This window comes from Athene cunicularia (assembly GCF_003259725.1).
Source record: "Athene cunicularia isolate RWA chromosome 28 unlocalized genomic scaffold, athCun1 chr28_part2, whole genome shotgun sequence".
NCBI classification, from domain to species: domain Eukaryota; kingdom Metazoa; phylum Chordata; class Aves; order Strigiformes; family Strigidae; genus Athene; species Athene cunicularia.
Genome location: NW_020799140.1, coordinates 11378 through 28562, shown reverse-complemented (window position 1 = coordinate 28562; position 17185 = coordinate 11378). Strand labels below are relative to the sequence as shown.

General features: G+C 45.4%; 1 protein-coding gene across 1 annotated transcript; it reads right to left on the bottom strand.

The window, feature by feature from the left end:
- Positions 1 to 353: 353 nt before the first annotated feature.
- Positions 354 to 9198, bottom strand: FZR1 (fizzy and cell division cycle 20 related 1). The gene is made up of 13 exons (XM_026865239.1): positions 8680 to 9198; positions 7516 to 7641; positions 7212 to 7275; positions 6672 to 6799; positions 6142 to 6224; positions 5560 to 5743; positions 5288 to 5353; positions 4711 to 4813; positions 3877 to 4061; positions 2752 to 2985; positions 2567 to 2671; positions 1650 to 1742; positions 354 to 878 (listed from the first exon to the last, which is right to left on the bottom strand). Exons 1-13 carry the CDS (start codon positions 8746 to 8748, stop codon positions 837 to 839), a joined length of 1482 nt encoding a protein of 493 aa, XP_026721040.1. The 5' UTR covers positions 8749 to 9198; the 3' UTR covers positions 354 to 836.
- Between the last annotated feature and the right edge of the window lie 7987 nt (positions 9199 to 17185).

Below are 17185 nucleotides of genomic sequence, written 5' to 3'. Positions count from 1 at the left end.
AAAAAAAAAAACAGAGCATTGTAACTTTTCCATGTAAACAATCTAACTGGCATTAAACAAGGTGTGAATTTGTCTCTTAGGCTTGGTAGCTCCTCTTTGCTTTTCCACAGTGAGGTGAGGGGTGCGGTGAGTCCCTGGGGGCCCCGGAGCTGCCTGTGGGGTCCCTGCAGCAGCTGCACCTGCTCTGGAGGTACCAGCTTTCTCCCCGCAGGTCTTGCCTCTGGTTTACGGCTTCTGCCTGCCCACTCGTGTTTGCTTTCCTGCTGATGGAAAACGAGGGAGGCGCAGACCCAGCCCTCCCTGCCCTGCCCCTGTTCCCCACTGTGGGGCAGGGAGGGATCAAAGGTGCCCCTGCCCAGCAGTGCCCAGCCCTGGCTGGCTCCCGCCCCAACTGTCCATCCCAGGCCAGAGGGACCCAGCGCAGCACGTTAACCCCCGCCGCAGAGGCAGGGACACTCTCCTCTCTCCCAGGAGGGGACAACACAGCAGCTGGGATGGCCTTGGCCTGGTCTCAATAGTCCATGTCATACACGTGTTCTCCAGTACACAGCATGAGGCTCGGAGGACGCTGGTTTAAGATTTCTCTTGTACCCATTTCCCTTTATGAAGGATGAATCTGTAAACCTTTGGCAGTTCCCTTCCCTCCCCAACCCCATCCCAAATACTGCCCAGCGTGGTTCACAAGCAGGTATTTAATTAGCATCTGTTGGGTCAGTTCTCCAGCCCCACTGGCACTCCCTCCCTTCTGGCTGAGCGTTTGGGGTTCCATGCACACCAAGGTAGTGGTTTTATCCTGGTATGTCAGGCTGTAGTCTCCTGGGTTGCAGTAAGGGGGTTTATCGTATCCTGGTGAAGAGGTTGAGAACAGATACAGACTCCTGACAAGAAAAGACAAAGCAGGTGCTAAGTACTCCACAGCTGTGCTGCAGTTACTCATGTGCTTTTGGTTGTTGGGTCTTTTTTAACAAAAAAACCCCAAACTGGTGAGGTATCTCTAGCTCAGGGTATGATTGGATCTCACCAAAGTTCAATACCCTAAATATTCCTTTTTTTTTTTTTTCAAGCAGTAACAGGGAGATGGCAGGCAGAGCTTTGCAGGAAGCTGTCAGAATGCAGGGGGAGGGACTCCCTGCAGCTCCCCACAACTCCGTCCTGAAGATGTCTCTGCCCAACACCCAGGGAAGCTCCGGGAGCACCCGGTACATGCGCTTTCAGCGATGGCGAGCTCTCAGCGGCAGCATCCACCACCGCGTTTCCATCCCAGCCACCCCTTGGAGCCATTTTGCGAGGAGCCAGGGGATGGCAGCTCTGAGGACAGGCTCAGGGGGCAGCAGCACTAGCAGGGAGGATGGGGGGACTCAGAGGGAGTTCCCCAAATGCTGCTCCATTCAGCCCTGTAACGGTCAGGAGAAAGCTGCTCTGTCACACTGCCTTGGGCACGAAGAGGCAACTTTTTATTTCATCTGATGACTACAAATCCCTTTCTATCTCAAAGTTTAACCCTTCACTGCATCCAGCCCTCAATCTGCAGGATAGAGCGAAGAGATCAGAGGTGAGGCCGCAGAACAGAGCAAACCTGGACTGAATTCACCCCCCGAGGCCGAGCCTCCTGCAGGACACAGCTGAGCCGTCCACGCAACGCATCTTACCTTCGTCGAGCGGGTTTTGCTGAAGACGTTCCAGAAGCGCAAGGTTTCATCCCCAGCTCCTGTAACTATGGCCTCCCCATCAGGGGACATTGCCTAAGGGCAAGAGAGAGCAACCATCAGCATCTGTTACATTTTTGAGGTTGAAAACAAATCTTCATTGGAATGCACTAGAGATATTTAACTCTCCTTCCTACTTGGCTGGCAGTGAGAAGCCAAACAACTACCTCTGCTTTCATGTGCCTTATTCTGTCTCAGTAGGTGCCAATTTGAGCACTTGCATCTTACTTACACAGCTATGGAACACATGGGTGGAATGATCATAAAAAGAATTCTTGTGTTAAGAAATCCAAGCCATTTGTAATTGAGGCTATTCCTCCCCAGATTATCAATATGTGTTAAGGCAGGAAGTGTGATATGACTGGCATTTGCCAGCTCTATTAGTCACTTACATTGGAATCTACCTCACAGAACCATATCAGCATATTCATATTGTTACGAATCCAACCGTACAAGGCAGGTACAAGATCAGTGTGGATTAACTGCACCGACCATTTTAATGGCAAATTAGGAAGAATGAAAGCATCATATTCCTCTCCTCCTGGCAATCACCAGTGAAAAAGTGTACAAGTCTTAAGGGAACAAGAAGAGATGCGTGTGCTTCCTCAGAAGAGTTTTGGCAGGCTTTGCTATTCATTAATAAAGCCTCAGATTTCCATAGCAGCAAATCAAAGTATCCCTTGCAGGCAAGGAAACCAGATAGAGAGTGTTTTTCATTGCTCGTAGGGCAGCATTCATACCTCCACCTAGACTGCGGGCAGCTTATGGTGCCACTGGCTACTGCACCTTTGGGTCTCATCTCAGCACACGTGCAGCCAGATAAGCAGCTACAGAAGTTCTCTCACACGGCCATGGCTTACCAGATATAAGACTCGGTAGGAGTGCCCTGTTAGCTTTGCTACTTGAGTTAACGAGGGGTATTTCCAGACGAGGATCTGGTTCTGCGAGTATCCATGGGTACTCACCTGAAAGGGGAGAGGGAGATATGCATCATGCTTCCTAACACAAGGCAGCTCAGCAGCAGGACCAACAGGTAGGAACTTACGAGCTCGTTGGCATGTTTGGACCAGGCCAGGTTGCACACTTGGGAGCCCGTGTCGATGCACTGTAGAGGCTGCCCCGTCAGCGTGTTCCAGAAGCGTATGCAGCGGTCAGCTGTCCCGCCGCCCGAGGCAAGAAGTCCGTGCTGGTGTGGAGACCAGGCAATAGCTTTTACTGCTGCAAGATGCTCTGTGTATTGTTGGACAGGACTCAGGCTGGAGTGATTCCAGACAAGGAGCTGGCAGAGGGAGGAGATGTGATCAAACTCACGCTGCAGTCACATGACCACAACACCCACAAGCCACGATGTTGCGCTGGGACCGATGAGGGCAGTTGGGCAGTAAGAGGATTTCCCACAGCTCTGCCCCAGCATGTGCATCTCCACTCTGGAGATGCAGTGCTGAAGCCAGTCCCACCCTGCCACCACACTCCACTGAGGAGCCACTCTACCACAGGGCCACAAGAAAGCCAACAGTCCTTAAGCTTATGAAGCCAAAGACACAGTGTCACTGAACATGAACTCACACCCTTCTTTTGTCTTTATGGCTGCATGATTCCAGAACACATTTAGAAATATGCTCAAGTTCATCAGAAGTTATTCTGAACAGGAGGAACTTAGCGCAACCATGCTGTCACACAGACACTGAGCAAATTCACTACCTAGCAACCCGCTCCAAAGGGCTCTGAACACTGCTTCTCCGTAACAGATGCTTCTCCCATATGGTGCTCAGTGAACTACAAGCCTGCATTATAGGTATTAGAACTTATATAGCTCTAAACTCAGTTTCCTTCTGCATACATAAACATTATTGCAACAAACTTGACTACATGCTACCTAAACAAAGTCAGGAAGTACAGCTTAGCAGTAGCTTTGTTGAACCCAAACGCTCGAGTCAAGCTATAGATGCAATTAGTCAAATACAGAAGCAAAATTAAATTTGCCTTTTTAATTTTATTACAGAGGAGACTGAGTAGAAGCTTAGCATGATTTATGTTTGGATACAGTCCAACAACTGTAACAAAAGCCCCTTTCTAAAAGGCCAAATGTTGTTAAAGAAAGAGGGTCTGACATTTCTCTGCAAAGACCTAGAGACACTGAGCCTCACGTGACTCCTTGGAAGCACTATACCTTGTTATCATTTCCTCCAGAGGCCAGGAGCTGGTGGTCCGTAGACCATTTGAGCCCACAGACCTCCTGCCTGTGGCCCTGGAGCCGCCGCTCGGACTGCAGGGGGGGTGTGCGGATGTCCCGCTGGAGGATCATCCTGTCTCGACTCCCGGAGGACAGCTGGTCTGCGTTCCACGCCAAGGCACCTGCAACACAGGCAGAGCCTAAGAGTGTGTTGTGGGAGTCCTGGGGGAGCAGGCAGGCAGAACACAACCACTACAGTTGCCAAGGTTTACAAAAGAAAAAAAAAAAAAAAATCAGTGCTTATGGACCTCCCTTACATCCACTGTCTGAAGTCCTAGAATAATGTTCAAAAAGATTAACCTGCACAAACTGATAGAAGGTATCACTAATCCTGTTTCACAGTGCAGTAAAGCACAGAAATAGGACTCAAAAGGTGCCCTGACTTCTCACCCCAGTGTTCAGATTCACAGTGCTTCCGAGCAAGAAAAATAGTCCCTGCAGAATAAGGGAACTGGAAATCTCAGTGTAAAGCAGCCGGCCTGCAGGGCTGAATCCGGAAGCCAGTGACAGTGAAAAAAGATGTAACCCAACCTAAAATGCCTCAGACATGAAGGAAACACCTGCTGCAATACTCAAACACCACCACACCCAACATCTGAATGCCACAATTACTAGATGATAATATTTTGACGACTGATCAAGATATAGCAGGGGATAGATATAAATTCTGGTACTTTTTGAGTTCTGCTATTTCAAGCAGATCCCTCACTTACAAGGAAAAAAGTTCAGTCATGAAGGAACATGTGAAACCTCTGCCTCCCACCTCCTTACCGACTCTGGCTGTGTGCCCCTCTAGCATGGAGAGCTTCTTTCCTGCGGCTGCATCCCAGATCTGTACAAAGCCCTTGTGAGTCCCAACGGCTACCAAGTTCCCCTAGACACACAGAAAACCATGATCAGTAAAGCCAGTAAGTAAAGACAGACATAAAACAAAAGCTAGAAGCTGAGGAAAAGACTTGAGAGAAATCCCACAAGATGGAAAGCATCCAGAGTTCCTCCATCTTACATCTTTTCTGTACTGAGAGGGCCAAGCAGCCTGGCTGGAATATATTTATCATAATGTTCTAGTGTCAAGAGCAGGAGAAGCAAACTGGCTCTTTCTCCCTCCCACACCTCTTAGCAAATGCCTCAAGAACCTCAAGATACAAGAGGTTGCTCTCTATCCCTTCTCATTTAGCAGAGAAAAATAGCGCAGACAGGAAAATACATTTGAGTTGTGATTCACAGAGTTTGGGGAAATACAGGAAAATAACCCAAGAAGTTAAAACCTGTGAAGCAGAGCTATGCAGCTACAATGAGTGTCTAAGCTACAAGCATATCAGCTGTCACTTGACAATGTTATACTGACCCGTTCTGACCAGCCCACAGATGTTACAGAATCTCCTTCCACAGAGAGATCACACAGTCGAGTTACCTTCAAAGTAGGATAGAATGGAGTAAGAAACACTTGTTATTATACTACACTATCAGCTGTCTCACAAACTAGTGCCTAGTTTGGGACAGGGCATTACAAGTGCTGGATCCTTCACACAGCATGTTCCACAGCTCTGAAAGATGCTATGGCTGGAAAACACCTACAGCAACGGGTACTTCAGTCCCCAGACACTGACAGTCATTTACCTGGCTAGTACAAGCACTCCATAGGTAAACACAAGTCCCAAGGCCAACACTGAGGACATTAAGAGAGGACCAGTCCACCAGGTTCAGGTAGAAGTCATCCTGCAGCTCTGGAGCATCCAGCACTTTGAAAGGAATCTTTGAGATCTTCCGAGTTGGTTTTCGAGGTGATCTTAGCAGCTTCTGACTGTTTACAAAAAAAGATACAAAACACAACTACAGGATCTTACACATCACAGCAGACGGTAGACACAGATGTAGCCACTCTTTAAAGCACACCTGCATTTCTATAGAAACACACAAGGCCACAACATTCTAGAAGGAATTAGGTTCTGCTTCTGTATAGGAGCTAGGGAGCAAAAAGGTAAACTGACTACTGAAAGCTGGCCAAGACACATTAAGTATCTAGGCAGGTTAGACACCTGCAGAAATTCTTAGAACTTGACTGTCCCTACTTATTATCCCCCCAGATTTCCAAAACCAATTCACATAGCAATTTTGAATGTCTCAGAAGCCCTGGAGAACCTCCCTGAATCCTCTGTCCTGACCCTTCCCTTCCCCCAATCTGTGGAGAATCAGTATTACCTTTTGTTGCTGACAGGAGACAGGGAATACGGTGAGACCTCATTGCCATCGTCTGGACTAGAGCGTTTTGTGCTAAGTGAATACTGCATAAAGAAAACACACACAGTAAGAACCCCAGCACGCCCAAGACCTAGGGGATCACTCGCAACACATGCTGGTGCCCAAGGCCGAGCTAATTCCAACACCCACAGTCAGATTTTACAGACTTTTCAGTTACTCCCTTTCCCAGGTACTCTGATACAAAAATACCTCATCTCCACTGAAGTCCAAAGACTGATTCAGTCTTTTACCACTGCCCCAAAAAAACTCAGTTCCAACTCAACTTCCCTGCCAGTACAGAAATAGGAAGTATGTAGCTTGCTGCAGATACTTATATTCTCTTTACAGGCCACCAGGTTTTGTTATCAACAGTTACCACCAAGCCACAGCACTAACTCCCTTGCACTAGCAGTTTGGCAGAGCCGTGTGCTTTGTTCCTGCGACGCACACACGCAACCTCTGTTGGTTTTAATGCAAAACAACCAACTTACAGTGAAGAGAGACTTCTTCTCCGGGGTGGACGGCTGCAGCCTCCTGTCTTCCGTCTGTGGGTCTTGTACTTTCTCAATCCCTGCTCCTAAGAGCTCATTCTTCAGCAAGGCCGAGTAAGCAAGGCCATCTGTGAAGCCAAACGAGCGCTCAGGCAGAGAACTCTGAAGCAGCGAAGAGCTCTGCTGGGAGCGGGATCACATCCACCTGACTGGTACATTCACAGGGCCTCTCAACAAGCCTGGGGCCCCAGTTTGGAATCAAGATTAGTAGCAAACTTCCCCTCCTTCCACTCCATCAGGAAAGTGCTTCCATGGCACAGTAAATCAAGGGATTTACAACTAGCCTCTTGATTCCCAGACACTTGTCAGAAGCCTACTGAGGTGACTTGGTACCCACTCTCCTGATGTGGACGTCTCCTAACACCAGCATGAGTTTTCGCATAAGCACAAAAGTGCAAGTGTTCCCTTAATTTCCAAACTCACCAACAGTTTGAAATAAAAGCTACAGGCGTGGCACAAGTGGTAGAAAAGCAGTCTCACCTTTGCCATTGTCTGATGTAGCATCCTTTGCTTTTCTGTTTTGACTTGGTGATTTTTCATTTTCCTGAAAAGCAGAAACATGCTAATCACCATACAGAAACCTGATGTTATATGGTAAAACGACAAATGAAGATGTCTCCTGAACTGCAGGGGCAGCCTGTCTGAAGACCTGCATTCAGAGGAACTCTTTTGGGGTAGAAGATGACCACAGTGCAGAAAAGCAGAGCAATTATGCCAGCCAAAACAAAACACACCATTTCCTCAGTTCCAAGACTGAACTGTAGGAAAGGGGAGCAAAACTTACATTTATTCTGTGGAAGTTGATGCTCCAGTTGGCCCCAGCTCTTGAGGGAATGAATCTGTCACCATGCTTACTAGGAGAAGACATTGGAGAATTGGAAGGCGTCAGGGTTCTTCTCATCTCTGCTACCTGAATTAAAGAATAAAATATACAAAAACAAGTGTTGATCACAGCAGGGGTCTGAAAAACATCAACAAGGTCTTGTCAAAGCTAAGCATTAGTTTATACCCTTAACAGAGAACTAGTAAGCATGTCAGAGTCCAACTGTCATGGGAACTTCTGTCAAAAGAAGCAATTAAACAGACTCTTTCTCACTGCTCCTTCTCAAGCTGACACTGTCAAGGCAAACACGTGGAAGGCTGGAATGGGGCAGACTGCTTGCAGGGTGAGCAGCAGATTCCTCAACTGCTGTCACATTCTTTTTCATAGAATAATTTACATTGGAAAGGACCCCAGCTTAGAACAGGGCTAATTTCAAAGTCACACTGAAGGTCACAGCCTCATCCAGTTGAGTTTTCACCATTTCCAAGGACAATGACCCCACAAGCATCTTGTTGCGCTGTTTGCACACCCTCACCATGAACATTTTTTCTCAATATCTAACTGGAATTCCCCCTGTTACAGCTTTTATCCATTGCCTCTAATCTTTCCACTGGTACCCCTGAAGAGAGTCTGACTCCATTTTCTCCATAACCACCCACCAGGTTGTTGAAAGCAACGATATCACCCCTCCTGAGCCTCATCATCTCCAGGCTGAGCAACACAGGTCTCAGCATCTTCCTGCTTCAGCCTCATGACAATCTGCTGGACTTGCTCTATCTTGTCAAGCCCTACAGTCCATCTGTCTGTTTGTTTTTTATGTTCCACATGGACTTACTGAGATTATTCAGTAAAAAGGCATTACTGAGCTACATAAAAATATCTTAATTTCATTTTGCAACCTGAACTGAGCTCATATATTCAAAAGCTTTACTGAAGTCAACTAACTTGTTTTTTTCCTAGAACAGGTCAGGAACTCACACCTGTTCACAGCCCAAAAAAAGACTAAGGTTTGCTTCAAAGAGGTCCCATATCTTTCAAAAGCTCAAGTGAAAATAGTCACAGGCAAGACAGACAACAACTTAATCGTCAGACTAAGACCATTTAGCAAAGCCCGTCTGTACTTACACAAGGCATTGTGTTTTCATTCTGTATGTTGATCTGGCGTAGGAGACGTCTCTCATAATCCTGGTCCATGGTGGAAAGCAGAGGGGCTGGGGAGCTCACCAGGCTCAGGAATCTGTGTTCATCGAGTCCAGTCAGTAATTAGTGTACTGCAACAGAGGAAGAAAACCACTAAAATATTACACCCCTTCATATATAAGCAGCCTCTTCAGAATCTCCTAAGCCTGTTTTTAAACTTGAGACCACTTTTTCTATCCAGAGCATTGGTATCAAACTTGCGTGATACAGCACAGCGCAGGGCTGCTAATGAAAACATTTTTTCTGTATTACTGCCTCTGGTTGCTGATTAACACAAGCAGACAACCAGCATTTTGTGTCCGACAGGATCTCAAGCAGGCAACCACCACAACTGGAGCAGAGACTGTGATACTTGAAACCAGCCTGTTCACGTGAACTGCAGCAGCACAGTTCAGCAAAGCCTCCAGCGCCCAGGCATGGAAAAAACAGACACCTACAGCCTGTCCCACTACAGCCAGGTCCGTACCGCAGGCCAGAGGCATGGCACAGCACGCATCGCTGTGCTGAAGCTAGCTGGGATACTTTTAGCCACACCAGAAGTATTGCAGACTTTTAGTACCACACACTGAGGAACACAGGTGGTTGTGGACTAGGAGGCCCCTGGGTTAATATTCACTGTCTGATGCCCGTCTCGTCCCGCTATACAGTCCATAAGCAATGTTAGGCATCTTTCAAGCACGTATTTCAGGACAGGGCTGCTTCACAGCCTAGATCTGGGTGACTAAAAACATGCAGCAATACAAAAAAATTAGCTAACCCTACGGACACCAACCGGCATGGTTAGTATCCAACCTCCCCAACTCACTCATGCCTCACGCTTTGTCCACAGCTTACACTGACACAAAAATGCCAGCGCCAGAAGAGACGTGTCAAGTCAGTCTTTCAACCCAAGACAACACCTCCAAAGGGAAAGATGGAATCTAACACACACAAAAATCCCCAGGATACACGGGCATCTGGAAGCTGCGCAGAATGTAAAGGGATTTTTATTCGTTGTTATTGTATAAACATTTACAGCATCTGGCCAGAGTCCCAGCTACACAATGGAGTTTGCCTCAAGATACAAACTTGTGGCAAAATCCAGGAGGCAAATGCACACAAACGGCTGTGCTGGGGACAAGCCACACTGCCACGCTCAGGGCCTGCCCCGAACTGCCTCCAGCCTCCTCTGCCAGAGGGTAAGGTTTGAGTGAAAAGGCTTACTTCCAAGAACAGAGAACCTACCCAGGGTTTACCACTAAAAACTGGAGGCAAGTTACCAAGCTAAGAGGGGTACAGCAGCACATGCTGTAATCCAGCAAGATGTGATTAAGTACTACAATATTCTATGAAATTAGCTTGAAAGCGAGATAGAGCACACGAATTCTGGACTACAGTCATCTATCAGCTAGCAGAGCTTTTATCTAAGCTTTTTGTTAGCACTGGAACTTGGACGACTTACAAATGCTGAAATGCAGAGGCCTTTTCTTCTTTGCCATGAAGCATGCCAACACTCTTAGAGGAGCATCCCTGACACAGAGAGTGCCAAGCTGTTTATGAGTACACCTGCTTACCTCTGCCACCTCCTCCCTCGAGCTTTTTTCTTTTTTAATTTAACACATTTCTCCCATATGTTCTTTCAGATGCAAAACTGGAGAAAGCTACCAAATTTAACAGTAATCAGCTTCCACTAAATGAAGAGTCAGAGATGGCATTATTGTGAGTGAAAAGTTAGAAAAGTCTGTGATGTTACTAACAAAGGAGGTTAAAAAAAAAATAATTTGCGCATCCCACGCCTAACACTCTGTCTCATTTTGTAGTTTACTTACCACTATCCTTACCTACCCATGATCATCCAAATCTACCTTAAAGGTTAAGAGGACCTCTCAAAATAAACATTTCAAAAAAATATCCCCCCCTCTTTTTTTTTTTTGTTTTAACACCATTAATAAGAGAGATCATCTTGCAGAATCCACAGGAGGAGCACGATCAGCTGGGGAGCACCACACATTTGAAGCATCTTCCCAAAATGTCTCAGCACAGTATTTTTGAGAGATCTAGATCCAATTACACAGCAATGTGACATTTTTAATTCTGGAGATGAAACACATTCGCTTTTAGAGCTTTTCATTTGAGTTCCCATCTGTACCAAATTTTGACTACAGCTTCTGATCAGAAATACAGCATACACAGTGAACAACAGAATAGACTGCACAGGCAGAACATGGCAATAAATATTCAACACCTGAATAATGGCATGTTTTTACCTTAAAACCCGCGTCATTAAATACAGACCCAAAGAGAAGGCAGCAGCTCTGGTTTTGGGTAGGCTCTTGCTAACTAAATTTGTTCATGGGAAGCAGGTGGGTCTTCCATTTCCCCTGAAGCAAGTAAGAAAGGCTTTGGCTTGAGGACTGGGAGTGTGTGGACTGTAAATTCTCTTTTAGTTGAAGGAATAGAAGATCTGGAGGAACAATGTGTGTGTTACAAATTATTTTTGGATACTATTTTGTTACTAATTGTGTAGTTTATGCCTGGAGAAGAAATATGGGGTTTGATAAAGTTTTTTTTTTAATTCCTAGGGAAGAATTTGTATTCTGATTGACTTCATTTTCTTCATGCACTTTATGCCCTATCTTTGAATTGGCTGGATTTTATCACAGTTCACATTACTTGCAGAACAATACTTCTACGCAAAGATGGTGCTGAAAAAGTGTGTTTTGTTCTTTCAACCTTAATGTATTCAAATAGTTAAATGTTTTTTCTTGGTATCAAACTGGTTTTAATAAGCCAGCATGCAGCATACCAGGGTTGGCAGGGAAATGAATGCAGTCATTTTGCAAAACTGCCTGCTGTCATCTGAGAAGCAGCCTATACCTATTTGGATTTTTCAGCAAGCACTGAAGTTGAGATAACAAACGTAGGCTGCGCTGGCTCTGTCAATTCAATACGTGGTCTATCTGTACAGAGCAAGAGCTGGACAATCCTTGATCCTTTTTTTGTTTCAGAAATCATTTGTGCCCTTCTTAAAAATGGAAGGTAAATGGGTGGGTGTTAAACGTGAGAAGTGCCGATGAAAGTGAGAGACTCTGAGAATACCTAAGGCAGGAGAACTTTTAAATGTGAAAACTGAATTTCAAAATTTAGAAAGGGCTGAAGAGGGTAAAGGATGTCTTGGTAATTCAAATACAACTAATGTTATGCTGATGCTTTATTTTGAGGCACCTGAAGCCTGAAAAAGGTTATATAAACCCCAAACAGCCCCAAAATTTAAAGTTAGCAAAAACCTACCCCAAACCAGAGATGCTACCCTCTCTCTAGGTCTGTAATTAACAGCATAGGTTTTGAGGTTAAAAAAAATGTCATTATTCAGGTGCTGAATATTTACAAGCTCTCAGAAGAACCCCATAATTTACCAAGGGGAAAGGGATGGAGTAAAGAAGTACTTACTCCTCTAAGTCATGAGCAGCAGGATTTGAAATCAAACCCAGATGTCCTGCTTCCCCAAAGCCAAAGCTTTCATCTTCCAATAATTTATCTAAACCCCATTACTAGGCAACACTTGCAAATCAACAAGTTAAAGATCTCAGCTGGCAACAGAAATGGCAGTCCATCTCTCCACACCAGCTGAGGAGCCCTGCACCTCCTTTGTGCCAACTCTGGCCCTTGCCCAACCACGCCATGCTTGTGCTTGGCTCACTGAGAGAACAAAACTAACTCTGCCCCAAAGGGCAGATTTTTTTCTACTGGTTTAGTAAGCAGCACCTCAACCTGGAGCATTGCAGGACTATCTCCCATTACAAATTCTTCTGTTTCCCAGACTTTGAACAAGCTGTAAAGAAAAAAGCCAAAGCTAAAACATCACATTTTTGCTATGCATAGTCAAGCCTATTACAAATGCATCCAGAACACTAAAGCCAACTTCACGGCACTAAAGTGCTCATCAGTGAGGAGCAAGATACTCTGCACTTGGCCACCCCGCAGTAGAGCTCATCCACATTTAACCCAGAGGAACAGTTTACATATTATGCCAAATAACCAACCCTTTCAAGTAACCAGCTTTTTGTACCAGTGTTGTTTTTGAAAGGGGACTAGAGCCTTGCATGGGTTTTACCAATATTTATCTTTTTAAAGCTACAAGTATGCAACTTCTTATCCAGGGATTTAGTAAGGTATTAGTGTGAAAAGATTTATAAAATTAACCATTTACAAAAGTAACCCCTATACAATGGCAGCAGGTAAAGCTTTATTTCAAAACAAAATACAAACTTTATTGCCTTGCACTCAAAGAAGACTGTTCACAACAAGGTATTGCACAGAGACCACACTAACAGCAATGACAAAATTACTTCTGCGTTACATAACAGACAAGGTCTCCACTTTTAAGCCTCACTCTTGAAGGCTGCAGAGAGATTCAATACCCCATCAATAAACCAAGATGCTGTATTATTGCAAGAACCATCACATCAGCGTATTTTCATGTAGGTGACGACTCTTCACTGAAGGTCCTGCAAAAATCCATGTTATTTCTGCCTCTCCAAAGCCTCCTGCAAACAATGACCTCCGACCCCCGGAGCTCACAAGCCCCTCCATACACTCACTACCATCAGCTCTAGAATGCCCCTAACTCAAAAAATTCCAACTTTTAGGCACAAACTGAATTCAAGTTTGATTTGAAAGCCATAGCCAAGACATTCGTTTCATCTCCTGTCTGCACTCAGCCTCCCAGTTTGTAACAAAAGCTTGAGATGCACAAAATCTTTATACAAAATGTTTATACAAATGCTTGAGATGCTGCAATTCCATACTGAGCTTCGGAGGCAAGTGGTATGCACAGCTATCTGTGCCTCCTTTCACCTCCAGTGTCAGGAAATACCACCCCTTCCTCACAGGCAAGGGCCCAACCTGTAATTCAGATTGGAGGTGACAAATGTTTGACTCCCTGCAACTCACTGCACCTCCACTGGCGTTCACAGACAACCTGCAAGACTTCCCACAGCCCTCCAAGTCAGCTTCTGAAGCTAATTTAAGGCTTTGTGTCTACCTCTCCAAAGCGGTGTACAGTCCTACCATGATGACAGAAGAACTCTGTCCAGCAAACCACAGGGCAACAGCGCTAATTTAGGACACTTGGGTCGCAGAGTGCTGCAGGAACCCTGCGTGAGCCAAGGATAAGGTATTCACGACAAAGAGCTCTGATGTGGTGTGGACTTTTACATGCCAGCAGCAACTCGGGGTTGTAACACCTTCAGGAAATAGCAAAATCTGTCTTTGGAAGAGCATTTACTAAAAATAAACATCCCCTCCACTAATAAAACTTTTCAGTACATTAAAAGAAAAAGTTTTACACCAGGATTTTCATGCTAAAAAAAAAAAAGTTGCTCTTCGATGCCAGCTCTCATCTGAGGACAGCACTCCAGAAGTCTACCAAGAACATTGCTATTGCTGCCTCTGTTACGTGGATGATTGTCAGATATTACCATCGCTTTCAGCACAGATTTTTTCCTAAATTCCCCTTCTCTCCACAACTGGAAGAAAAGAAGGGAAGCCAACAGAGCCAAGCTTGCTGTGCTGCAAGACTCAAATACTGGTGTGATGGGCAATACAGAGATCAGGCTTTCAGAGTCAGCAGCCCCCTCTGCTGTTGTACCCACACTGCAGACAGGCCTCTAGCTGAGGGCTTTCCAAGTTTGCTTCAGCTTTTAATAAGTTAAAGAGAATTGTAGGTACCTTCATAGATGACGTTTTCATTCAATACACATCTCACTGCAGAGTACAGTACTGTTAGGAGCACAGGGCTTATCTAAGCAGACATGACAATCATGTACTCAGCAGGGGATTTCTCAGAAAATCATCACAATTAAAACCCTTTTTATTGTCTGCAGGTAGTGATTATTTCATCTTTTCGCCATGATGCGCCATAAACAAGAGGGCCACGCCTGCTCCCAGGGAATGCAGAATAAGGTACAAAGTCTTCAGCAGTGCAGGAAGCCAAATGCTGGGAAATACACAGAGCGCTAAAACATAACACATGCACAGTGAGGGGTCACCTCTGTGTCACCCCTTGCCCGTGGGTCAAAAGGCAATCTCTACAGCTAATTAACAGGATGTCTCATAAGAGGCTCACCTATTATGAAAGAAAACCAAGTAAGAGGCAGCAGAAAAAACATTCTCTAGTTTTAGAGATGCAAGAATTAGCAAAGGCACCTGGATTAAACAGTGTTTGAGCCCCTCTTCCATTCTGGCTGTTACAAAGGCTTGATGAAAGCTCTGAAGGCTTCACTTCATACCAAGTGCTGAACAAGTTCTGCTCTTCCCATTTGCTCCGCTGTTCCTATCGGCTGTGCCTTTGTACTCGGGCAGAGCAGGCACAAAACCCTATCCCTTCCTGCAGGTGCTACAGGATAATACATACGCTGGGGAAGGAGTTGGGTACAATTTCCTCAAGTTACTACTTGACAAAGATGGAATAAGCATTAATCCTGCCATGTTCAGCTTTGAGATTTCACCTCATTCCATGATGTAACCTGTGCCAAACCCACACGCCTGGATGCTGCTACCCTTCCCAACACGTGAGGCAGAGGGAGCAATCAAAAAACCACACAGCTTTCTCCATATTCCCCTGCCACTGCATCTCCGCTCAGACACAAGAGCAGAGCCACCAGCAGTCGCTGGCCTCTGCAGAGGCAGCTGGCCAAGGAAACGGACAGTTGCAGCAACAGCACTTCCATTTCCATTGTCACCTGATGGCAGTTTTCCCCACATAAACATACATTTTTGGACAAGTCACTGGACAGACAGGAGAAATGGAGGTTTTGCTTTCAGCTGCTCATCAACCAGCATGTGATGGCACTCAATTTGGGGATTACCTAGAAGATATTTACTCAGTTGTTTATTCTGCATACCAGAGTGTTTAACATGAAGGAAGTGGGGACAGATGAAGTACTTGGACCTTAGGAATATGGTGTCTTTAAAAGGGTGGAGCTTTTCCATGTTAGGATTTAGACTGAAAGAGGAGCAGAGGGAAGCACAAGAGAAAGGCTACTATACCATTTTGTAACATTTTACAGAGCCTTCAGGGCTTTGTTAGGTTTTTTTAGTAGTTGATATGCTCTGTTTGAGCATGGCAATTTTTCATAAAGCTACTACCTTTAATAACATTCAATTTCTCTTAAAAAATTTCACAAATATGGTTGTCTGATTATCTTGCATCTCAAAACAGAGTACAAACAGCTGAGCACCAGCTCTAGATAAAAGATCTACTTTATCAGAAGTTGTATCAGAAGTCAGTGCACTAAAAGCCAGGATTAAAAATTCACCAGCAGCCTTGTCCACAGAGTTTCACTGAAAGGGCCAAGCAACTCAAAAGTCTGCTTCATCATAACATTTAAGTCACTGAAGGTGCAACGGTGCCCCAGTCAATCCACAGAAGAAACTCGTAGAATTTATAAAATGCAGCAGCTTCAGTCAACAGACCCAGAAAATTCTACTTCCGTATTAAAAATAATGAAATAAAAATCAGTCTTTAATACAGGATGTTGCCAGCAGGGAAGGTGCTCTGTGAAGAGCCTTTGGCACAAAATACTAGGCTAGCATCGTTAAACACACCAATTCAGTCAGAATCAGCACTTCACTAGAAAATGAGTGCAACACCTTCAAGGGAGCTACAAATCAAGGAAAAAAAAAAAAAGTCATCCACACAATAAAGCCTACAACACCTTTGACAGATGACTCCAACATGACCTAACAGACCTCACTGCGCTTTAACGACTCCTCCAGCAGAACGCCTCCCCTCTCACCACGCGTGGATGCTCAGTTCAGACCACAAGTCTGTAACCTGCTGAACATATTACTTCCAAACGCAAAACATCAACAACACATTAAAAAAACCCTAACGAGAGACACACTGATATTTAGCTTCCTCAGACCCCCAAAAGCCATAAGATGGCTTGTGTTGTGCATAAACAACTGATCTCTGATAAAAGTTTCTGTCACGGTTGGTAGTTCTCTTTGGTACCTCAGTCTGTGCCACAAAAATCTCAGCTACCGTTCACGTTATCAAACAGATCAAGAAACCAAGAACTGGAGAAGACACAGCAACTGAACTAGCCTCTGGCTCTCGTGATGCCTTTCCAAAGCAGGTCAGGGTATGTTGACAGAATAAAGCAAGAGCTTTCAGCCGCTTTGGCTGGACACAGGCCACACAACCCCCCGGGGGTCCAGATGCACCATGTCCGTTAACTGACGCGTCCGATACAAGAAAGCGTTAAGGCCCACCGACTCCTCAGGGCAGCTGTAGCAGCAGCCACGGCACAAGCCCACCCGGGCCCGCCCGCAGCTCTGGGTGAGCGGTGTCCCGAGCACAGAGGCAGCGCAACGCCGTGACTCCGAGGTACCCACAGAGATTAGGTCCCACCCTGTCAGGTCTGACAAAGCACCGTAAAAAAAGATG

Bases quoted from the DNA above. Each gene is read 5' to 3' on its own strand.
- FZR1 (XM_026865239.1), bottom strand. From the start codon at position 8,748: ATGGACCAGGATTATGAGAGACGTCTCCTACGCCAGATCAACATACAG. The intron at 7,276-7,515 runs GTAAGTTTTGCT...TCTGCTTTTCAG, and splicing joins TCAACTTCCACAGAATAAAT to GAAAATGAAAAATCACCAAG. The intron at 1,743-2,566 runs GTAAGCCATGGC...TCTTGCCCTTAG, and splicing joins CCTACCGAGTCTTATATCTG to GCAATGTCCCCTGATGGGGA.